The sequence below is a fragment of the Triplophysa rosa genome, linkage group LG1 (assembly GCF_024868665.1).
Source record: "Triplophysa rosa linkage group LG1, Trosa_1v2, whole genome shotgun sequence".
NCBI lineage: Eukaryota > Metazoa > Chordata > Actinopteri > Cypriniformes > Nemacheilidae > Triplophysa > Triplophysa rosa.
Genome location: NC_079890.1, coordinates 27643294 through 27668433, shown reverse-complemented (window position 1 = coordinate 27668433; position 25140 = coordinate 27643294). Strand labels below are relative to the sequence as shown.

At 37.9% G+C, this 25140-nt stretch overlaps 1 protein-coding gene across 1 annotated transcript in view; it reads left to right on the top strand.

Annotated features, from left to right (window-relative positions):
* The window catches only part of si:ch211-186j3.6 (neural-cadherin), a 247063-nt gene that overhangs the window by 195802 nt on the left and 26121 nt on the right, over positions 1 to 25140 (top strand). Inside the window, exons 23-26 of the mRNA XM_057335388.1 lie at positions 14069 to 14283; positions 22171 to 22298; positions 22796 to 22923; positions 23301 to 23424. Of these exons, the coding sequence (XP_057191371.1) occupies positions 14069 to 14283; positions 22171 to 22298; positions 22796 to 22923; positions 23301 to 23424 (595 nt within the window). The remainder of the gene's footprint in view (positions 1 to 14068; positions 14284 to 22170; positions 22299 to 22795; positions 22924 to 23300; positions 23425 to 25140) is intronic.

Genomic DNA, 25140 nt, shown 5'->3' with positions numbered 1-25140 from the left:
TATTTGGAACAACTCGAGGGTGAGTAAACGTGAGTACAATCATTTACTCACCCTCGTGTTGTTCAAAACGTGTATGACTCTTTCTTTTAAAGAACACAAAATAAGCTTTATGTTCATATAATGGAAGTCAATGGGGCCGAATGTTGTTTAGTTACAAACATTTTTCAAAATATCTTCTTTTTTGTTCTGCAGAGAAAAGTCATAAAGATATGGAAACACATGAGGGTGACTAAATGATGAAAGAATTTTTATTTTTGAGTAAACTGTCTCTTTACCCATTTCACTTCACCTATATAAAGTGAGAGAGAGCAATGAACTAAGGCATATGACATCAGTAAGCAATAACATGTCCAAGACTTCCATTGCCAGTCTGCACTATGCAATATGTTCCTTAGAATTTGCAACAACTAAACAAAGTGCCTAATGATGCATTAGGTAGAGAATGTCTAATGAAAACCGCAATGCATGTGCACTTAGTTTCACTCTCACTCCATTATTACTCTTGCACGCTCTTGCTCCCTTTGAGAATGTAGATAGACACATGATCAAGTGGTTATTCCACAAGACTCAAGCTACTTTTCCTAGGTCTAATCTTATCACTTCTGAGCTTTTTCACAAATATGAGGGAGAGAGAGAGTCTTTCTTTCTCTGTTATTCAATTATCCGGTCCTGGCGTGGATATTGATTTCCTTCCCTGAATAACAATACTGAGTGACTGGGATTGGAAGGGTTTGGAGAAGCAGAGAGGAATTATTTTCGGAGAAGACATGAAATCCTGGCAGCCGTAAGTTAATAACAAATGCTCCAACGCAACGGGTTCCTCAGCCAAAGCTGTAATTGGGCAAAGCAGGTGATCCATGTCCAATAGTCAGGACTAAAGTTAAAGAAACAAGTTTGTATGTATAATTATCACTGGAAAGTGATAAGCAAGGTTGAATAAAATATATAAACATTCTAAATAAACATGGAAACATCCATGATTTTTTTGTTTACCTCATTAACATTATTATGGCTCCGTTCTACACACATTTAGCAATAAAATGCAATCTACAAGTCTGTCAGATGCAAATCTGTCAGATTTAAAGTTATTCTACTACTGAATGCTTAGCAGTGATTTATAAATCTCTGTGTTTTGAGTGTATGGATTGAAATAGATCCGAATCGACAGAGCAGCTGCCGTATGGATGCTTCTAATGATATCTGAGATGTGCTTGCAGATGTGAGATGACTTCTAATCGTTGCTTTTGATATGGGGGATTTTTCCCTCCCACATGCAAATTAAAAATGCAGAGCAATGAACGTATCATAAATATCAGCCTGACATCTTCCAAAGGGGGCCATTTAAAAAAAAACAAATTGCACATTTGCCTGTTGTATAATTTATGTGTTGACAGTTTACCTCAGTCAGCCTCCCACCTATCAAGACCCCACTACTGCCCCATCACACACACACATGCACACACACACTGGGCTTCCATGTTTTATTGAACATTACAAACCAAATAATAATTTTCCTTTCCAATCAAACATATTGTCTCTTTGCCTCATCTGATATACAGTATAGTTGATGGCAAATTGTTTTAGTTTTCCAGCTGACTGAACACCAGAAGAAGCTTCAGTTCTTTCAGAATTTACTAACCCTCATTTTGTTCTGAATCTTTATGACTTTATTTAATCCATAAAATACACAGTAGATGTTACACCAGATGTTAGTGACTGACAGCCCCATGCAGTCTCTGTTTACTTTTATTGTATAGAACAAAAATGTCAGCATTCTTCAAAGAAAAGAGAATGTTGTTCTGATTCAGAATAACATGAGGGTGCATGAGTAAATAATGACAGAATTATTATTTTTTTGGCTGAACTAGCCTACGTCTTCAAAACGTGAATGCTCTGCAGCAGTGTAGGGATTCACTCATTTCCCTAAAATTTAGCAAATTTTTATGCATGGTTTATCACCCCATTCTGACATGTCCAGACTTTTAAACGGCCCATTTTAATCACCTTACAAAATATTGAGAAATTCATTTAGCTCTCAGTGGTTTAATTAAAAGAAGCAAGTAAAACTGTGGATTTCTGAGCGGTCAGATGTACCGAGCATGTAATGTGGTGAACTGATGCTGTGAGCCAAAGCGCTTTATGCCCCAAACTCTCCACTAATCCTAATAATGTCAGAAGGCAACAACTTCAATGTTGCATCCGTGTTACGTCAACCTTCTGGTCGTCTTCAGACAGAATGTGCAGATTTGTTTTCAAGAGGATTTATTTGTATGTGCTGATATGGAACGGTTTATCTATCATTTCTGCATGGGCGGATTTAGTGATTTGGGGGCCCTAGGCAAATCCATGTATGGGGGCCCCAACTATGCACCATTTTACTTTACTGCAACCCTTATTTTTCTTCCTCCTCATAGCACACAACTTTTCACCCCCAGTCAAAGTGACAGGGGAAAACTAAGCTTAATAAACACAGATACTGACTAATTAAAAAATATATAATAATGAATTCCCAAATGAAAAACATGGGATAAGTGTCTTAACATAACACTTGTATTAAAGTTCTAAAAAAATGTATAAAATGAAAACTAATAAGTTATATAAAGCATTAAATTTATTCATTCAAACAGAAAAGTTGAAAATTTTAATTATAAGCCTTTTTATAATACTTTTTAGCCCATAAGTAACCAGTCTAACTAAATGAGCAAAACTCATTCACACCCTTCGTTCTCTTGTAGTTCACTGAGCTTTGAACGATTCACTGATCTCTTACATTCTGTGTAAACGAATTGGTTCAAAGGAGTCATTTGATTGCGAGTCGTTCTGATCGCAATGTGTGTTCATACTGGCGAACTCGCTGTGTACAGAATAACGCTGATTCAACTAGCCAACTTCACAGCTAAAAACATTAGAATGATGTACAGTAAGTTAATTTAGGAAATCTTTTCAAGAAATTCAAGAAAATGTAAATTGAACGTAAAACTCCTGAACAGCCGTGAAACACAGCTAATACAGCTCCTAATATAGCTCTTTTACTGAACTCTTCAGCGTCTCACTGCTGGTAATGAAACAGCGCCTCCATTGTTTCGTAACTGCAGTTACAAATGACAATCTGTTTAATAATGCATGCAGTGTTTTATGTGAAGACACTCGACTTATTTTTGACGAGAGTCTAAGGCGGCACGAAATTTGATTGAGGCGGCCGCCTCCAATTTCTTTATGCAGGAAAAACCCTGATCTGAGATTATATACAAAGTGTGCCCTCTCTCCGTCCTTTCATGCATTTAAATGTGACCAAATTTCTGCACTAGTGCATACAGTACGGATCGTTAGCACTGCACTGACGTTATTATATTATGTCTTTATGTGCCCATCGGTCTGCGCAGCGGAGTCAAACAACCTTTCTACCTTTGAACTGGCCCTCTCCTACCAAGCGCACAGCGCTCTTTGTTTGACAGATGTTTTGTTCGTCAGTCATTATAACTGTGTTGTCGGTGTTCATGGAGAAATACTCACCGGCACATTATCATTGCTCGTGGCTGGGAGAGTGCTGTGTCTGGTGGGAGAGAGATTCGCTACTGCTGTAGGAGCAGCGGTGGAGTTTGTGTGGGGAAAAAGCAGAGTCTTTGACAACAATCTTTTGTAAATCGTCTTTTTTCCTCTCCGCTGGTGTAGTTGTGTTCTATGTTGTTTTATTTCCCTGCGACTTTTACTTCGTCTTGCAGTTAATGTACCACACAATGACACTCTTGCAGTTCTACTAATTCCGCCGCTGCGTTAACTTTCTCTAGCTGGTGTCGAACTCGTCTCACGCATATACGGTGGTAATGGAATGGTCCACTCTAATCTATAATCTGTGCGTTCGTACAGATGTAATAACGTAAAACATTAACAGGGATATCCCGACTATTTTGATGATTACTTGGGGCTCTACGTGGCTGCTGACATGGCTTATTGGTTAAGTCCACCCCTACCTTTTGGGGGCCCCTGGTAGCTCGGGGCCCTAGGCGATTGCCTACCTTTGCCTAATGGTAAGTCCGCCCCTGCATTTCTGTCAGTAGATCCTCCAAAAAAATTACACATTGGACCTTTGTCACTATATTTCAGATATATCAAAGTGTTTAGCTCTTAAAGTATTGTTCTGTCTGTTATGTATTATGTGCTTAATAATTATGTATATATGAATAAAGTAAACTTTTCGGTTCATGTAAGTTTTTAGGTAGGTAAAATAGATTAGAAAATGTAGGTGTCATTTGTATATCAAACTATGTTGTGATACGTGGTTAATGTCAGGCAGATTTACTCAAAGGCTATAAACCCCTATTAGAATAATACCGCAAAAGTAATACAAAAACATACATTCCTTTTAAAGTAATACAAAAATGTCTCATTTGTAAATTGTAGATAAATTTGCAGGCACAGTAAAGATTTAGCGAAAGACTGGTTTTAATAAGTAAGGTCTGCAGCTTTTTTATTATGTACAGATGATATGATGTGAAACCAGACTACTTTAAATTTAAAGACACTTAGTGCTCATTTATGGCTAATTAAGCAGCAGCCTTATTAGTTGATCAGCATCACTGAACAAGTAATCATGACTTTTTAGTTAGAGGAACTAGATTTTCTGTTCTGTAATGTGCAGCATTTGTACAATTAAAAAACAAGATCATACTGAAGTATTAACATTTGTCCAAGGGAGTTGTGTTATCTTATTGCAGTGGTTCTCAATATAGTGGTTCTCTATAACGCAGGGCCTCAGCACCAGAGCATGTGAGCGAAGCGGAGCGAAGCGGAGCGAGAGCGTAGCGTTAATATTTCTCGTGGAGCGGAGTGGGCTTTTCTGAAAATTCCGCTCCGCTCGCTCAATACGCTCAGAGTCGCTCGCTCAGCCCTCTTGGTGATTTACTTTTTTGCTGACTGGATTATTGTCCCATGTACACCGCATGAGCCTGAAGCCTGAATAATAGCACAACAGCAATGTGCGTCATAGAAACACCTCGTCCATTTGCGGAGGTGCGCGGGCGACAAGAGGTTTGATACAGTACCCTCACCCAATGTAACTGTTGCTTTACTGAAATAATACCTGATTAAACCTCAATGTCATATGCGGCCGAGGCTGACAAATGTGATCTCCGGAAGACGCATGCAGCCTTCGAAGACGCAGCTATTTTTTCCAAGTTTCTAAAAGTACATTCTAAAATGCTGTCACGATTGAGTTTTGACGTTTTAAGACCACATTTCCCCTTGTTTTGGTCTATTTTTCTTAAGAGCCTGTTTCTTTTATTAACCCCAGTAATAATAAAGGTGTTCATAGTGCATTTCATCTTTTGTGCGTTTATTTTGAATGTTGCACTATGTCAGCAATATGTTCAAGGAAATAAAGTAACGAAAATCTAATTTACTTTATCAGTTATTATACAGTTATTTTAGGCACTCTTTAAATGAAAAATGACTAAAAATATTGGTTGTAATGTCACAGAATGTCGGACTGAAACATAACAGCTCTTTTTCAACCTACTACTTAAACTGAGACATTTATTCAAGAAGTTTATAATAAACTGAAAACAATTAGGCTTACTAGACACATTTTATGTCAGAGTGGGATCTGAGCGGGATTTGGTTTACCGGTGAGCGTAATGTGAGCGGAGCGTTTGCTTGGTCCGTGAGCGACTGAGCGAAGCGCACAGTCGTTGAGCGAAATATTGAGTGCAGCGACACACCGCTCCGCTCCGCTTCGCTCACATGCTCTTCTCAGCACCAACCCGTGGACAATAACAAAGCAACTTCAGCTTCCCTTTTTTTGAAGGTGCCATGCTTCGGCTCGTAGTGCCGTCTAATATTAGATTCTTTGCAAACAGCGACAACTTCGTTGCAGATAAGACACACCGGCTTTGCATTCACAAAACTAGGTAGGATGAATGCATTGTTGTCTTTCATTCCTCTTTGTATGCCCTATTATCGCTGTCAACGTTCCTCTTTAGACTCTTTGATAGTGCCATTTTCTCTCACCATATAGCTAGCTTAAATGTTAACATCACTCTGCACACGACATTTTAGTACGTGAGGAGTGTAAAAAATAGGCTACGTTAAATAATTATATAACCAATTTCTTAAATTATCCTCTGACTATGTTCTGGCCCGCCATCTAGCTGCAAATTAGTTTTTTGGCCCGATGCCAAACTTACTTGCTGACCCCTGGCATATGACATTTAAGTACCGCGATAGCGATTCAAGTGCAAATTGCTCTGTACACATTTGAATCGCTCTCGCGGTACTTTAATGCGATATGCCAAACAATCTGCGCAGCCCAATATTAAGTTGATCGCGTCTGTTCCTGAAGTCACTGATCTTCAGGTTCTTCAGGTGTTTTATCAGAGTTGTGGCTAAACTCGGCAGGAAAATGGATCTTGCAGACCAGAGTTTAGAACCACTGTCTTAGTGTATATTGTGGATTGGTGACCTGCTTTCTAAATACTGTATGCCTATTGTATTTATTAAATTTAAAACTTTAATGTATCTTGATTCCAGGAGCAGTAGTGACACTGGTTGATATAGCCGAACGCTAGTGCTAGCATAACTTTAGATTTTTATTGACGTACAAACATACTGTACATTTCATCACAGCACTTCCAGCAAAACCCCCACGGAGGGCTAGAGCTCAAGATTTAAAGAACTACGTGTAGATGGTGAGGAAGATTAGTGGTGGGATTTGGAAATGGAGGGCAAAGGGGAGATTATTTTGGGTTTCTCACGAGGTAAGCAATGGATTCCTCATGCTGGTTATATAGGCAGGAAATGAGCAAAGAGGAAAACGGGGTGAAATGGGCCAAAGGGAGTAAGAGGATTGTGTTCAGTCATCATGACTGATATTAAGGCCAGGATTCACTCAAGGAGATTAATTGGTTTGGTTTAGTTCAATAAGCGGAACAGAGCTTAGTCTTTTTTTTTTACTATAATGGAAGACGTGTTTCTCTTTTAAAGCATTTTACTGTCTCTTCCACATTTCTTTTATTTCACTGACATACTGACAAGTCTGACTTTTGACACCGGTGCATTTCAATAGGATGGAGTCCCGTTTTTTCTGGTTTGGAAAAAAGGGATATAAAGGGAGTCTGACTGACTTTCTTGTTATTTTTGTGCTATTTAGCATGGTGGTGCACAAACGTCTTCCCCAAATGCCTTTAAAATGCATGATCAGCAAACTCCTTTGTTTAATCTTTCCTCTTACTAGCTTTGATTTTCCCTTTTGGTTCAGCAGGACTGTCTCTGATTGATCCTGTCACATTATTTTATCTCAGCTTTGAATCGCCCACTCAGAGCACTCCCTCATCCGTCCATTCGCCCCAATGTGAAAAAAGTTAAATCTTGAATCCACCCGACATCAGATAGCAGAGCTTCATGTGTTAGTCTCAGCATAAATAGGAATCAGTTGTAAGCTTCTAGTGAGTCTTTATGAAACTTTAGTTTAAAAGGGTATCGTTTCCCCAGACGGACTTACTTTATTGTATCGATTTGGGAGGTTGGAATGGTGTCTTCGTGCAACCAGATTTGTGTCTTGGGGGAGCATTAGTCACACCAGACTAGACATTTGGCCAAATCCAACTCACTGTGAGTCTGACATTAATCAATGGACCAACATTAGAAATGCAATAACTGTGGTACGATCATGGTAAATCTTCTCTGGGGTGTGCATCATTGTTCCATCTTGCACATGTATTACTCTTAGCGCACTTGATGGATGAGATGAACACAACTAGAAAGCACACTATCAGAAATCTTTCTTAACTTTGTTGAGCTTTGTAGATCCATTCTCAGAAGTTGTCACTGCTTTGTTTTTTATATATATTTATATGTATATATATATATTTTTTATGTTTATTTCCTTTTGCAAGATATGTGCAACTTCAATTACACTGAATCCAGATGTCCTAAACAGAAGATTTTAGTCTTTGGTGGGCTCAGGTTCTTAACTGAATTGTATTTTCAATATTTAAAAATAAACCAATCCAAACTTGTTAATGTGAATCTGCTGGAACAGTGAGCTTTTGGATGAAAGCTAGAGCAATGAGGCGTGTGTCTAAAAGCTGCAGAAACAGTGCCAGACACATACAGATCACATACAGCAATCACATATTTCAGATTAATTAATCACAGATTTTTGTAGAGATGTCTTTATTCTCTTGCTTTGTTTAAACATGCTTTGTTTAATCCTTGTGCACCTGCATGGACATTTTGGTTGTGTTTATGCAAACAGCATAACATTTGCTAAAGGAGATTTTACTCTAATTTGCTTTCATAAATGATTTTTAACTAGATACACAAAATTGTTACACACAAAATATCCTCATTGAAAACAATTAAAAATTCTAATGCTTAAAGCAGCCGTGCAACAGTGTTACAATGTTACAATACAGTGTTACAATGTTCTTCTTTACAATGTTAAACGTGCCGTCTTATGCATAACATGGTCAACTTGTCAAAAAAACGACTTGGGCGTATTACGTAGTATTTCTGTGCTCGATATACTCCCCCAGCGATTGTACAGGTTTCGTAAAGTTTTTTTTTCGAACATATAAAACTGTTTCGTAACCATTTTTCTTAGTCCCTTATCGGACAATTCTCCCGGAAAAGCACACGGCAGCAAGGAGAGCAGGAGAAGGAGAATGCACAGACGTCACTTTCACTTGTGTGCAGGAGAGAGATAGAGAGCGCATACGTTCGCGAATTTCAGGTGTTTGTTTGTTTACTGCATTTGGGTGATGAATGTTATATAAATGGTGGATATAACGCTTGATTTGGAGATCGTTTGAAACTGATATATGGAGCCGTCCCAGCGCTAAAAGATGCTGGACATGAACCGCATGCGGTGAGTGAAACTGATGTCCGTGTTTTGTTGGCGATGGGTGCGCACGTGCTTTAGTTCAGCCTACCCCTCCCCCCGCACGTGCCGTATGCTTTCGGAAATAATCGTACAGCTGTATCTATCTTTTATAAATGTGATCAAACTAAATACTCTTCGAAGATATTATGTATGCAATATTACTCTATAGGTACTCAAGATTAATATGAGATTGGCAGAAACCGCGTGTGTTATGGCCGCTTTAATAGTTTTTATAAACCTTGAAGAAATAATAATATACTGTATGAGTTTTGGTTTCCTCGCCACAGTTTGCATATTGTTTGTCTGGCCGGGGGGGCTGCTTTATTTATTTTAAAGTTTTACTTAATATTACATATAGGAATTTATAGTCTGTTTAATATTTGAACTGTTTTTCTCTCTCCCTTATCTTAAATGTGTGCTTTAAATGTTTTGCTTATAGTCAATATGTTTTATGTACAGCTGTTTTGTAGCAATGAAAAAAGTAAAAAGCGCTATATAAATAAAGTTGACTTGACTTTACTTATGTAAAGAAACTAGGATTTAAAGGATTAAAACTCTAAAAATGAATGTATGTTTGGTAGTTATGATCTGGAATGATTCTGGCTCAAAAGTCAAAGTCAGTAAAATTGGAAAAATTATTAATATGTCATATTTTACGACAGTTGTTTTACACTGACATTTTTGTCCTTTATGGACCTAAGCTGACTCTGCTGTAAAAATATTACTGCATTAAAATTAATGTTGTTAATTATTAACATATCCAAAACTGTAATCATTAAAATGTAAAAAATCTGCTTCCCATTTAGTAGATGGAAAAAAAATAGAATAATTCATTTGTTTTTCATTAATACAACAGTGTCACCATGTAAACAAACTGGCATTTAAAGTTGAATTTAAGGAGTTACGATTCTAATGATAAGACCTGGCTGGCAAAAAAAATCTATATTTATTTATATTTTGGGGTTTTGGTCTATTTGGACCTGACCTAAGTGTGTGTTTAAAAATTTATTGCTCAAGAGATAAATCATTGTTGTCAAAGACAACAGCATGTATTTTGATTATTATAACATCCTGCCTCGTTGATCTCCCCTCCACTTGTCTCCTGCCATGTCATGTTGTTTTAGTAAACATGGCCATCGCTTTGATAGGCACACAATGTAATTAGAGTCATGTGTTTGAGTGCATTCAATTATTAAATGCACTGATCTTATGTTATGCTCCTGTCAAATATGCACACATTCCTTCAGCCCATGTCAATTCTTTTTTTAATCAGCCAGTTAGAACTGCAACTATAAGTGAGAAAGTGAGAGAAGAGAAAGAGACTGAAGTGACAGACACATGGAAGAAGGACAGCAATAGACATGCATTTTCAGAGACTGCGATTAGGCAGTGAGGCATGGGATCTGAGGGCACAGCAGTGCTTGGGTGGCTAACCAGAAGAAAGCAATTTGTCATTGATGTTTTTGCACAGATGATGCGGTTGGTGGGCAGAATCAACAGGTGGGACTGTTCTGCCAGAAAGCTGAATAAGAGAGCTGTTGATTAGTGTTTGAGTCACGCCAGTATGTATGCATATGGGTGTATCTTTCATATGGACATTTGTGGAGGCAATGAGAGAACATCAGCCTGCAATATTGTATGTGCAGTGAGACCCAAGCAGAAGGGCATTTACCGCAGAAACTATTAAAGGAGTTTGTACTTGGAAAGATTTAGATTTTACCTTCTTACTTCTAAAAAACTGATTACGTCAGATTATTGATGTAACACTGTAGAATTAAAGGTTAATTAATTTGAAAGGTTTTTCAGTTCCTGTTTCAAGTAAACAACATAATGCACAATATGTATCATGTTATATATCATATATTTAGTTTTTGGTGATGCTTAAAGCTTAATATATGTTTTATATGATGAGTTTGGTTCCAAAACGCAATAAACGCATTAAAAAATATATTTCCCGCCAAAATCAGTATTGTATCAGGTTGTTATTGAAAAGTCACTTTTAAATTTTACGCAAAATGCGATATCCGCCGTGTTATTCTGTCATGTTTTCCTGCGGTCAGGCCAGCCTCCACTGTGAAAACGACGGTCAAGTCATCCCTCACGCGGTTTTGTTGTGCGCGCAAATACTAGGCATTGCGTAAAAGCGTGAGGTTGTGATTTCAAAATAAAAGCGTTCTTCCGGCGAACGAGGTTTCTCTTTCAATCACCAGTTTGTATATTTTAGGTGTTTGCTAAATTGTTATTACCTGTTGCTATGGAGTTATGGGTGATTTGTAAACTGTTGCTATGGAGTTATGGGTGATTTGTAACCTGTTGCTATGGAGTTATGGGTGATTTGTAAACTGTTGCTAACTATTCTGGTGGTTGCTTAAGTCTTGCTGTCCAGTTGCTGTAAAATATCTTGTATGCTGTGTGTCTATAAATTCTATTAGACACATGTTAAAAGCAAATCCCTGTTTCCAGAGTCATTCTACTTCAGGGTGATAAAGCACCACCTCATAATGTCCCACATGCAATATCAGGACAATATAAAGCAAAGTTTGTTATTTATAAGCCCCTAAAATGTCTCTTAAACATTTTAAAAGAAAACTCTCTGTTTCCACAGACTCATTCTATAGAAAACAGAGTTTTCTTTTAAAATCTGTCTAAACATTTAAAAAAAGTATGTTTAAGAGACATTTCAGGGGCTTATAAATAAAAAAAACTCTGCTTTATATTGTCCTGATATTGAATGTGGGGCATTATGAGGTGGTGTTCTATCACCCTCGAGTAGAATGAGTCGGTGGAAACAGAGAGTTTTCTTTTAAAATCTGTCTAAACATGTAAAAAAAATGTTTAAGAGACATTTCAGGGGCTTATAAATAACAAACTTTGCTTTATATTGTCCTGATATTGCATGTGGGACATTATGAGGTGGTGCTTTATCACCCTTAAGTAGAACGACTCTGGAAACAGGGATTTGCTTTTAACATGTCTAATAGAATTTATAGACACACAGCATACAATATATTTTACAGCAACTGGACAGCAAGACTTAAGCAACCACCAGAATAGTTAGCAACAGTTTACAAATCACCCATAACTCCATAGCAACAGGTAATAACAATTTAGCAAACACTTAAAATATACAAACTGGTGATTGAAAAAGAAACCGCGTTCGCCGGAAGAACGCTTTTATTTTGAAATCACAATCTTACGCTTTTACCGTAATGCGTAGTATTTGCGCGCACTACAAAACCGCGTGAGGGCTGACTTGACCGTCATTTTCACAGTGGAGGCTGGCCTGACCGCAGTATGTTTTCTCCTTTTCTTTCCAAACCGCAATATACGCCAGTCTCACTTCTCTGCAGAATGCGATATATCCGCTCAACCAATCACAGCACACCATTCCACGCATTGTAAACAGTAATGGCGGCGCTCTGAATACGGTCGGCATCCTAGGTTCCCTGATCTACTTTGTATTTTGTTTTCAACAAACAAACAAAAAATGAATAATTTTGACGGCATTGATGAACCTGTGCTGGTTTCTGCGCTGGGGAAGATATGTAAGCCATCGAAATCTAATCATTTACGCGAGGAGATTAAGAAGATGAGGCACTAATTTATAGCATTAAAAAGATGACCCATTGAATTCATTTTAGGAGCGATGACTGATTGAATGTATTTTTAGTCCAGTGCCTGTATGTAAGATTAGTATTGTATTGAGTTCAGAGGCTGTCATATGTGGATCAACTCCCAATCAACTTTCAATATGAAAAATAACTTTAATGTTGATTCAATGGATTTATTGCATTTTTTTTATGTCATGGATTTGTTGCTTTTTGGGGAAAAATGATCAGTTTTTATAATAAATCTTTTAAAATCAAAATCTGGATTTGAATTTTTTATGTTACTAGAACCTAAAGCTGCTATGTGAAACTTTGAAACAGAAAATAGTGGTTTTCATCTTGCCACTTGCCACACACATTTTTACTCAAATCAATCAAAATGGATTTATAGCGTTTGGGAACCAAACTCTTCATGGTCACACTTTATTTTAAGTTCCAATTATCGGTATTAATAAACCATTAACTAGGACTTTTGCCTCCGTAAACTCCTAATTTGTTGCTTATTAATAGTTAGTAAGGTAGTTGTTAGGTTTAGGTATTGGGTAGGATTAAGGAGGTAGAATATGGTAATGTTGAATATGTGCTTTATAAGTACTAATAAACAGCCAATATGCTAATAATAGGCAAGCAACTAGGTGAGTGGTGAGAATTGGTCCCTATAGTAAAGTGTTTCCCTCTTCATATATAATTTACAGTATATATTATTTTGTAACTAATATTCAGTGGCAAAGATACTGTCTGACCTAGTAAACTGATGTTTTGTCCTTTATTTAAAGACGTTATTATTAAAGATTGAGTACAGATTTTGTATGCTTGTTGTTAGTTTGAGTACGTGGAAAGTAAACTAAAGCTCAACTTCAGGAAGAATTTAGGGAGGCAAAACACATTACAGCTCATGCACAAATCGTATCGAGTCAATTCTCAGGAGAATGACTGTAATGAAAAACAAAAAAGGACCAGTAAAATATTAATAACTGATAACATTGTAGTCGGCATATGCTTTATTTCCTGTGTGCTTTTGAGTTTATGCATTTCTTGCATATTAAAATAATATTCCATGATATGTTTATAGCTTAGATAATTTTAACTGTAATATTTGTTGGTATTTTTTATATTTTAATAGTTTAATCAAAACTGTACGATCAAATATGGTCCCCTTCGGATATGACTTTTGTCCATTTCTATGTGTGTTATATGATGTGTCTGATTTTCACCATCAGTGTTGAAATGACTTACAGTATGATATCCAGCATAATAGATCGGTTGGGATACACTACTTGTTGGACTTTTGGGATGTCCTGAAAATGGAAAAAATCAAGCAAAAAGTATCTAAAAATGAAAAGTGTCAAAATGTAAAAAAAACACATCTTTAACTGTTTCAGTGTTTAAAATGCAAATGTTCATGCATAAATGTGAGCTGTAAATATCAGTGTTTTTCTGAGATCAGAGTGTCCATCTACAGCATCATCCTGTTTCGGTCTACATGGACTTGAGTCTAGGTCAATCCTGTACAATGTGTCCTAAAACTAAAACTTATATCCTTTTTAATTTGTGCTTTTGATTTCCTCTTTGTGCACTATAGATGCCAGTGCCCAGCTCAGTTTGAGGGACCCGAGTGCCAGCAGACAAAACACAGTTTCCATGGCAACGGCTATGCTTGGTTTCCCCCCATAAGGCCATGCTTCGAAAGCCACCTCTCTCTTGAGTTCATCACAGAGGTGGCAGATGGCTTGCTGCTCTATAGTGGACCCGTCTCCCAGCTTCAACCGTGGGAGCCTGAAGACTTCATGGCTATAGGTAACCTGCACAATGCACTCACTTTCAACCAAACTGAGGTTAAGAGACGAGATAGCGCTGAGATTACTGGCATTAAGGCTAAACAATTTTTCACTGTCTACATCATCATTCTTTTATATCGGAGCTCGAACCACTGCCATATCCCCCCATCTCCCGGTGGGGAAAGAAATAGAGAACGGGGCATGAAAAAAAAGTGCTAATATGTTTATTTTAGACAGAAAGAGATGAAGATAATCCTTTGCGTCGATCCAGTAGGATTTAGTGTTTCTAATAAAAAAAGTTTTACGGCTGTAACATTTTCTTTCTCGGGGGAGATCTGCTATCATCTAACAGCCTAAACAGTGAGAAAGATAAAAATACCACATTATTTCTGTTTGTTTGCCTATGCGTGTCATAAATTCAGCAACATTGCGGCGCCTGCGGCTTGTGTGTGCAGCAGTATTAGCTCATTAGGGGTTAACGAAGACACTCATTATATCAGTAAAGGCTTATTTGTCATTCATCTGGGAGAATAATTACAATGGGGTATACACATTTAGAGCTTTAATGAACTCACAGATCTGCCTACGTGCTAAGCATACTTTTCATAGAAGGGCATTCTTCTGTTGATCGGTTTGCTGATGCGTTTGTAAATGCATACGAGGCCATGCGCAAGCTCAGTCGGTGCAGGGCTAAAGGAGCACAATGAGAAAACGAGAGCAGGATGAATGGCGAGAGGAGATGGCAGAGAACGAGGGAGCGAGTGGATTTGAGGTGAGAGAGCGAGAGCAGCGGGGAGTGAAAGATAAAGATTAAGTGAAGTGTGAAACTGTGGACAGAGTTTTAAGGCAGCTCGGCTACAAAGAGCGGAGAAGTGGTAAGGATCCATCTGAGCTTCGGTTTCAGGTCAGCATAAGGATACGAGTGATAGTCTGAGGGTGAGAGTGGTGAAGTGAGGTTATGGAGGTGTACCGAGGACATGCGGCAAACAGAGAGGCAATGTCTAGAAGGCAGATGAAAACTGAGAAATATGCTCTGTAAAGCTGCTTACAGCAGCAGCGTATTAAAGCTACGTTAAGGCTGTTTCAAAAGGTAAAGTATACACGCTAATTATGTCGCCCTCTAGGGTGCCTGGTTTTAGTCAAACTCTAGACTAAACTTTAGTCAAACCCAGAATGCATTACAATGAGCCCAGTGGGAAAAATGTATACATTAAATGAGTGGTATGTTGTATTTTAATATTTAAAAAGTATTAATAGAAAAGAGAACATTTTCTATTGCTCTAGTAGTTTAGCAACTTTGTGTGGCATCCAGAAATAGTACATATGCTGAACCAAATTGGGCCCAAATTATATGGGCTGGATTGGAATTATGAAATAATTAAAAAATAATATACGTACATCCGCTGAAAAAAATGAAAAGACCATTTTAAAATCTGCTTTCTGGTTTTAAAAGGTACTGTTTATAGGTATGTGTTGCGGTAAAATGATCATTTTTGTTACTACTAACAATATTTCTTTCAAATTTTAAATAAAAATATTGTTTCTATTTGCATTTATTTGCAGAAAATGAAAACTGGAGAAACAGGTCAAAATAGCAGAAAAGATGCTCTGTATATTTTCAGACCTCAAATACTGAAAAGAAAACACATTCATATTCTCTTTTAGGCATTACAACAGTTATATTTGTACGTGTATTTAGGAAAAGTTCAAAATAATTTCTTGTGATAACCTTTTTATCACAGTTTTCATGTGTCTTGTCACGCTGTCAGTCTTTCACATTGCTGTTGGGTGACTTGATGTCACTCCTGAGGTTTCAAATTCAACAGACACTAGACTGCAATGGCCACAATACATCTAGACATGCTGATTAAATAAAAATTTGGAATGGTCTCCTAAAGTTTTTATTTTGATTGATTTATTTTCTATTTGACATGAATGAAGAGTGTGTTATTCATATGGTTAAAAATGTCCCTTAAAAAATACATCTCCCTAATTAAATGTAATTATGAGTCAGTTTTAACACTGGTGTGTAGTAAAATCATAAAAAGGTACTTATGCCAAATAGTTAAATGTTGTTATATATTCTTGTTTCACATCTTGTCAGTTGCACCAGATTCACCCCCCAAATATTATGGTTTCCCCACCTCCAAAATCCCAGTTTGAACAAGGTTTCGAACGGTTAAGATGCTGCCTTAGAAAGCATTTGCCCACGATGGCAGTAGTCAAGGAGGCTCACTGGATTTTGTCTAGTAGCTCAAGTCTACTAGAGAGATAGTGTGAGGCAGGAGAAACAGATTAAATAGATGAAAGCAGCGAAGATTTGAAGGAACCGCTGAGAAGTAACAATGAGTGGCGCAGCTCTGGAATGAAAAAATGGAGAGCGGTTCACGTCTGGGTGAGAGATGGAGATGGAGTCTAACGTCAAGGTGGAATGGAGGAAGAAAGCGAGTGATGAATAATGATGAATGGCAGTGTGGTGGACAGCGGAACAAGTGTAGCCACAGTGTGTGTCTGCACACATTACTTCCTCCTTCTCTCTTTCTAGTCCTGCACGGCTTCACTCTATCAGACCTTATTACTTACTGCTGTTCTTCACCATGGCCTATTAAACCTTATCATTGGCCTGCTGCCTGCCAGTTTTACGCCTCTGCTCTCCTTATTAAAGGCACTCATGACACTGCTACTATTATGCTGTTGCTGTAGCGTACACACATCCAGGGGCTCTCCCACTCACTGGAATATTTTAGATCGATGCTTCACCAGCACCCTGTGCTATAAGCTGTGTGTGTTTGTATTTGTGTGAGGTGTTTATGGATGCATTATGAAGCAGTGGGTGGGCTGGATAAACCAACTTTTGCGACGCGTCCAAGGCCAAACGCTAGAATTTGTTTGACTTTGCTTGGTCTGAGGTGCGCCAAACTTTTCTGCCGGTTTCATGTACGTTTCTTGAGTAATATTTTGTGGCCCGTTGTGATCTGAATGCTCACTCAGGATGTCTGGAAAATAAAACTGACAAACTCTTTTTTCTTGCTTCAATTTCAAATCGAATTTGTGAATAACAGTAGACATAAACTTTCCCTTTTCAAGCCACAGGTCTTAAGGCACGTATATAATTTTGCCCAAGGTGATTCGCACATCAGCAGAAGTGCTTGAGGCGTATATCTGCGTGCATTATAAAACATGCGTGCTTTGGCTCTCATCAAGCGTAGCGGTCACACGTGGCATCAGTATGAAAGACCATCCCTTTGTCTTCATCTTTTTCAAGACTTCCAACTCCAATAAACCCACTTTTACTTATCACAGCCAGAATTCATTTTCACTCCACACCCTTTGACCTCTTTCTCAATTAATTTTGATTGATGGAAATGAGCAGGGATATGTGCATGAAGATTTCATGTCACACGTGTCTTATTGGCGGTTACAGTCTCCTTTCAAGGTTAGACAAAGATTTGAGGGGGCGAGCATGTTGAATCAATGGACAAATTAAACTGACAAATCTAATTTGGTTGATTAAGCACACTTGTTGAATGGTAAGAAGCCTCATGAGGTCATTTACCTATGACTGAATACACATTCAGCCATAAATGATGAACTGAGATTGAAAAACATTCTTAGACCTTTTGTGGTGGGAAGGCATTGATTAATTTTTAGTCTTTTCAGAAATGTAAAGCCGATATTGATGCCTGTAGTTCAGATGACACACTCTTAACACTGGTATGAGTACATTTGACATCACATTTATTCATTTGAGCAGAGACTTTTATTCAAAGAGACTTTTTTTATCTAAAGCTGGTTCTGCTTTTTGATTTCCTTGAATTAAAGGAAGTAGAAAATGATTTTGAAAAATGTATTTGAATACACTTAGGAAAAATACTCTGAAGCTGGATGATGTATATATTTTCTTTAGTTTTTTGACTAAGTATCTGAAAGAAATCATGATGTGTGATAAAAGAGTATTTATAAAGAGAGTGATAAAATTATTTATAAATATATTGTACAATGTGTGACGTATGTTCTAGCATGTTTTCATTATCATTCAATTGACTTTTTCAAAATTTAAGTGTTATCATGCAACGGATGTTGTGCTGTGTTTTTAATAATGTTAACAAATTCACACCAATAGAACTTGCAAGACTTTACAGTATGAATATGAACGTGAGCTTTAGCGCACACACTCACACACAGGAGGAGAGGCTGGCAGATGAAAGTAAGCAGATAAAGTTTCACGGTCAATGTTGCTGAACCCTGCATCCCAGTTAGTCAGACTCATCATACAGCAACACCTCTCAAATTTCCCTTTTAACATATAATATTTCAATCCGTTTCCCGAGCTAGTGTGGGGAGAGACACTAAGGTGGGGTTTTCAGGGTTTTTTGTTGTCCCCCTCCTGTTCGTTCATTTGGGACTTGCAAAACAGCCATTTCTTCTGCTTAAAAGAGGAAATGCTTTTGAGGAGGTTTTGAGGAGAAGGAGGGGGTCGGCCTCCTTCATCTTTCCTCCCGCTGACTGAGGGATTAATGTGCGGTGATGTCGCATGGAGGCCTATATGAATTAGGGATGAGAAGAGGGAAGCAAAGGCGACTCCCCTTTGACCATCGACGGATGGTTTCTGAGAGCAAAAACAAGTAGGAGCCCAATTACACATACACACTGTGTTCCATCTATACAACATTTACATATGTAACGCAAAGACTGCTCGGCAGAGATCCAAATGCACTGCCCAACTGCGTGACGAAACCACGGGAGAAGGGCAAATGAGATCACTTTACTTCTTTACTCAACTTTTTCCTCTCTGTCTCTCTCTCCTCATCTTCATGTCTGTGTGTGTTGGAAAGTTGCAATAATCCCATTTTCTCTTTGTCTTACAGAGACACTTCCATCGCTAGCCCTCATCTCAAATCAATGCCAACCGCTGACTGGTATCAGTTACCTTTTCCAGCTTTCGTTTTCTCTCCTTCCTCATTCATAAAGCCTATTACATCTGCACTCCACCTGAAATGTCATGTCAGCCCAAGAAGACATTGTCTTGCTCTCAGTTGACAGTGTCTCATGTCTGGGAACAGGATTGTTGACAGTATCTGTGTAGGGGAGCAGTGCTTCATTCTCATGGGCTTCCTCTGAAAAGGGCTCCTTGTCCCAGATTACAACAGCACTGTTCCTCACCCAGCATGTTCGGTGTTATCTCCTGCTCAACACTTCGGTCCCACCGGGAGTCTGCCTAGAGACAACTTGAGTGAAAAGGGATGAGACCGTCAGAAACAGCCTAGATAGAAACAGTTGAACAAACTTGTGCTTATTCCGCTCAGCCGTGTAAATCCTGACGTGAGGTTTCACTTCGACGCTGAAAAATTGAATCCTCCAGCCCGTAAGGGTTGATTGCTTCTGCTACACGAAGCCAATGCAATTTTACATGCTGCTGGGGTAACTCATCTCAGACAAAACATCACGGACAGGTTTATGTGAGTCACGCTTTTTGAGAGCAAATAAATGTATATTGTTTCTAGTATAATATAAGAACGTAATTGCTTTAGTTCAGATAAAAATTAAAACTTCGAAAATGTTTCTGTTTATTGAAATCAAAACTTTGGCCTGAAAATTATTGGAAAAAAACTTAAACTAAATGAACATTTTAATTGTTGCTTCATAAATAAGTTGAGTTTAATGTTTAAGGCACTTCAGTTATAATAATGAACAAAGAGTAAAACATAAATAAATAATTATATTATATAGCAACATAAAAATAAACAGATAAATAACAAAATAGCTAAACATTTTAATAAAATTCACATAAAAACTAAAAATCCAAAAATAAAAGCTAATTAAAATATTAATAAAAATAAAACAATTATATTAATATTAATAGCACAAAGGTTGTGAGATTGATTTCTAGGGAACACTAAATATACCTATAATAAATTGTAAGTCTCTTTGGATAAATACATAAAAGCGTAAGAGCATAATGCATTTTCATGTATTCTGAACCATTTCAGAACATTTCAATGGCCATCAGGGAAAGTAACACAGAATAATTTGAAAGGCTAAACGACTCACAAGACAATAATTGATCTCTAAAAAGTGCAGCTGTTGACCTTTGTATACAAATAAAACGGCAATCATAATATTTTTAATTGTTCTCCTTGAACACATTTCCTTTTTTTATTTCAAATGCATGCTTTTGCATTATTATTAAATACGTTGTTTAAATGAAAGTTGAGCAATAGCTGTCTATATCGTTCAGGTGTGCCTTGGTCAACATACTCAAACTCGTAAAATAGCTATCGAGCAGCAAAGTACTGAGCAATTTTATTAAATAGTCCTTCTCAGCCATTATTTCCATCAGCGCTCCATTTGCGCTCATTCTCAGCATGCGCTAACCCAACTCCCCCACAAGTGTGAGTCCCCCAGCACTCGTGAGCTGCTTGAATGGGTTAAAAACACAGGAGGATGATGGAATACGTTCAACAGAAGTTTGTGCTTTCGGTTAGATGAGCTGTGAGGGAAATATTAGAGAATTGAAGTGACAGCGAGAATACAGCACAGATGGACGACATAAATCAGCCGGTTTTAATGACGGTATGAGGGAATTAGCCTGGACAGACTGTCTGGAGAGTCAATCATTTGATTTGAGCTAATGAAATGGGTACATGTGTTTTGAAAAGCTTCATGTGGTTTGCGATAACTTCATTGCAGTTTAGCTGACCTCTGATAGGGAACCTGACGAAAGTTCTCTGCTTTCGACAGATGGAGAGCGTTGGAGAGTGCAAGACAAGCAAACTCAGAGAAAGGGCGTTATTTAAAGAAATCGTAAAAATAGCATCAACGACCAGTCAGTGGTCATGTGATATTAACATGAGAAAACGTTATAGCATAAAAACATAATTGAAAGAAATTGGTACTTTAAATATGGAGGCTGTAACCTTACAGTGAAAAGAGCCTATTGCCTATTTGTTTATAATGCCCATAGGCATTAGCCTGAATAGCTTGATTTAAGCTAAAGAAGCATGATTTATTTGGCCATTGTTGTCAGCTTGTATGCCTGATGTGAAATATGGCCTTTCAGCATTCGAGTACTTGAAAGCTACTTGTGACAGAAAATAGCTGTTGGATGTGGACAAACTTGCTTTAAAGAGAATTGGTGAAACACAGAGAAAAACAGATACTGTACATCTACTATAGTGCCAGTACTTAAAACATCATTGGGCATATTTAACAGCAGTGCAAAGAAATGTGAAATGAGTTGAAGTTACCCCCTCATGCTCAGGATGGCTGTCAGACTATACAAAGCTTAAGGGAGTCTGTAGGGCTTCATTAATTTTTAATTTGCCAATCGACTAACTCAGACAAAGGAGAGCTTTCCCTAAAATGTTTATTCTATTATGCCCAAGAATAATATAATCATATTGCAGTGTGTTCTGGAGCAATATCTACTTCCCTGATCCTGTAAAACAAAATGGCAGTGTATTGGAATTTTAGAGATGGAAATTCGTTCTCTGTAGTGCAGTGACCTTTATAATACTTCTGATGAAGAGATGTTAAAGAGATTGAAATTGAAAAATTGAAATGATGTCATAAATGCACCCAAATGTCATTCACAATCTTTTAACGACTTTCTTCTGAGAAGACATTTTGAGAAACGTCTCAGTGGTTTTGTGTCCATAAAATAGAAGTCAATGGATGCCAGAGTTATTTGCTTACCGATGTTTTTCAAAATATATATATTTTTTGTGTACTGCAGAAAAAAGTCTTATGTTTGTTATGACAGTGAGTAAATGATTTTTTTTGTTGAGGGAATTATCCCTTTAAGCATTATGCAAGGTTGTGTCTTTATAATTGCATGTGTCCCTGATGTAACTGTTTACCTATCTACACTTTCTTCTCTCTCTATCTGTCTGTCTTCCTCGTTCAGAACTGATCGACGGCACCCCCACCCTGAAAATCAACCACGGCTCGGGTACGTTGGTCCTGCAGTTGCCGGGCAACGTGAACGTAGCGGACAGACGGTGGCACAGGCTGGACGTGAGGAGCAACAGCAAAGTAAGTGTTCACCGGTAGCAAGAGACTGCCTGCCATGCCCAACCCCTCAAACCCGATCGAGACCCTTCCTTCTCTGGCTGTTCTCCGCTTGCTTCCTCCAAACAAACCTCAGCACTTCTGTAGATTAGTTCTGAGTGAGGCGAAGGTTTGGCGGTGTTGGAAAGTTCCAAAACATTGCAAATATATTTCACGGCCAGTTTCACTGGAGGAAGAGAGCTTGACAAAACATTGATTTAGGAGCAAAGCAAATGTAAAATCTACTAAAAAGAAAAAAGCTAGCAAGTTAAGTGCATACTACTTTTGCGTATTGATATGAGCTGCTACGCAAAAGTCTGCTGGTTTGATCTGAACAAGCAACAGTGCTTGAGCCACTTCATATCTGGTTGCATCACGGTCACCATCCTTTGACTTCAATAATTCAACATTTAATGGTGGGCATTGCCTGCATTTAACCATTTGTTTGGTTACATATTTTTTTTACATATCTTTCATTTTAGGAGGTGCGTTTTACACTTGACCGTTGTGCAGGAGCCACGATAATGGAGATGGAGGGTGTAGGCAGCTGGCTAACCACTGAAGACCACACTTCCTGTGAAGTCACCGGTGTCACGCCAAATATGGACAGGTAAAACACTTACCTTCCTTAGAATTTCTCTTTTTACATGAACTCACATTTGTCTAAAGCTGAATTAGTTGAATTCTAAAGAAATGGTTTCGCTACTATCATAATGTACAGTAGAATAACACAAAGCAGCAGTCGATAAAACAATCATTGCTTTAATCATTCTCACTTCATTACCAATTCATTTGTGAGCTATACGAGATCTGTTGTCAGTTATGAACTCAATATGAATTGAAAGGTTTATTATTACACAAAGGTTTACACAGCGTAATTAATCTATAGAGGAAAATAACCTCTCCAAAGCATACAGCAGATTAACATCTGAAACAGTAGACAGGCAAATTGGACTTTTGTCATGATCTGTTCTGTTGTGCTTTCAGGCATCTGAACATCACTCAGGTACTTCAGCTTGGAGGAGTGAATGAGAATCTGCCCTATATCTATCCACAGCTCCAACACAAGCACTTCACCGGCTGCATCCGAAACTTCATCGTGGACAGCAAGGTGGGGACGTCCATGCACAGACAAATCCCCTGAAATCAATGAGTGAAAGAGACTAATCGAGAAAGAAGTCTTAATCATTTTAGTGCTGTCAGTTTTAGTTTTATATGCAGACAGTAAACAAGCAAAGATATTTATGTCGCAGCATTAATGCTTTTCTGTTTTTTCCCTGTTGACGTTTTTTCACAAGTTGGCTGTAATGAAACAAGCCGCAACCTGTATCACAATCCAAGGTTGTCATGTTAAGGTTTGTTAAAGTGGGTGACTGTTTGTTGCTTATTGTGACACCTTGACACAGTTGAAGGCTCTTGACTGTAAAACACTCGACCGGTGGCCTCCTGACACAAAGAGAAAGTGAATAAGCGTTCACTTAGGGCACTGGGGCATGAATGGGGCTTGACTTGAGTGCAGGTTAGGCTGTGGAAGGACGTGGAAGAATTTCTATTTTTGCCTTTTTCCCAACATGTGTCTAGCTTTTGCTTGTTCCCTGTTGTGCTCATGTTCATTCAGTCTGTGACCTGTGAGAATTCTAAACAGGCTTTTTGGTGGCAAAATGTTGGCATCCTAATGCAATATAACAATGATGGACAGGTTCATTACAGTTCAGTGGTTTAACAATTCCCTTTTGCTTACCTAGCTGTGACTGTATTTTGCATCAGCCTTGCTTGTGCATATTCAAAGTGCATATCGGACTAGTTAGTTTCCAGTTTCCTTTGCCGAAACCACATCATACACGCATTTAGAAGTAATGGGGATGAATAAATGGAAAACATCAGATAAAAGATAACTTGATCTAATTGGGTTCGTTGTTTTTTTAGTAGTAGAAGACTTTAAGGCCTCAAGGTTTCCTCATTCTCTTAAAACAGAACGCTGGAGGCCTGCTTTTTTAAGGGGCAGTAATATTCATTATGACAGGCTAGATATAAAATGTATACACAAATGCAAGATAAAAAGTGCTTTTCATTTCTTCACCTCTCAAGGCCCTTTAGATTTTGGTCTGGGTCCTAAACATTATTTTCTGTCTTTTTCATGTTTATTTCTTCAGTTCCTATTTTGCCCTCTTGTGTTTTCGCCTCTCTTCCGACAATGTTCACATCTACTATCTTTATCTGTGTTTGAAGCACATTGTACCTGGAAGAAACACGCATCCCCTGTGACTGGATTGTGATTGGATTTCATAGGGAGAGGCTTGGATTTTGTTAAGTTGTATTTTTGGGCTTCCGTGCCTTTATTTGGACAGGACAGTAGAGATTTTGACTTGGGTCACCAGAGGCACAGTTGCACCATATGTCGGAGCGCTGCCTACTAGCCTGTCGGCTCTGACTTACATCATTATTTCATTGCATGTTAAAAGTGCAATGCAGAAGGTGTTTTTTTTATATACTTGAAGCAAAAACGTGATGTTCTGAGCCAAATCCTTTGAAGTTTTACTGAGGTAAAATAAACCTCAGATATGAGTGTCAGAGTTACTATAGTTTTGATTTCAGTTTTATTTAGTTTTGTTCATATTTTAAATTAGCTTTTATTGTTAGATAAATGTGTTAATTTTAGTTAATGTTTTAGCAATTGTGTTATATGCTTTTGTCATTTTATAATTTATTGGTTTATTTTTAATGTTGCTATACAAGATTAATTAATTTTTATTTTAGTTTTGTTTTAATTTTACTGCTTTAAACTTACTTCAGTTTATTTTTAAGGCAACATTTAATTTTTTTCCTT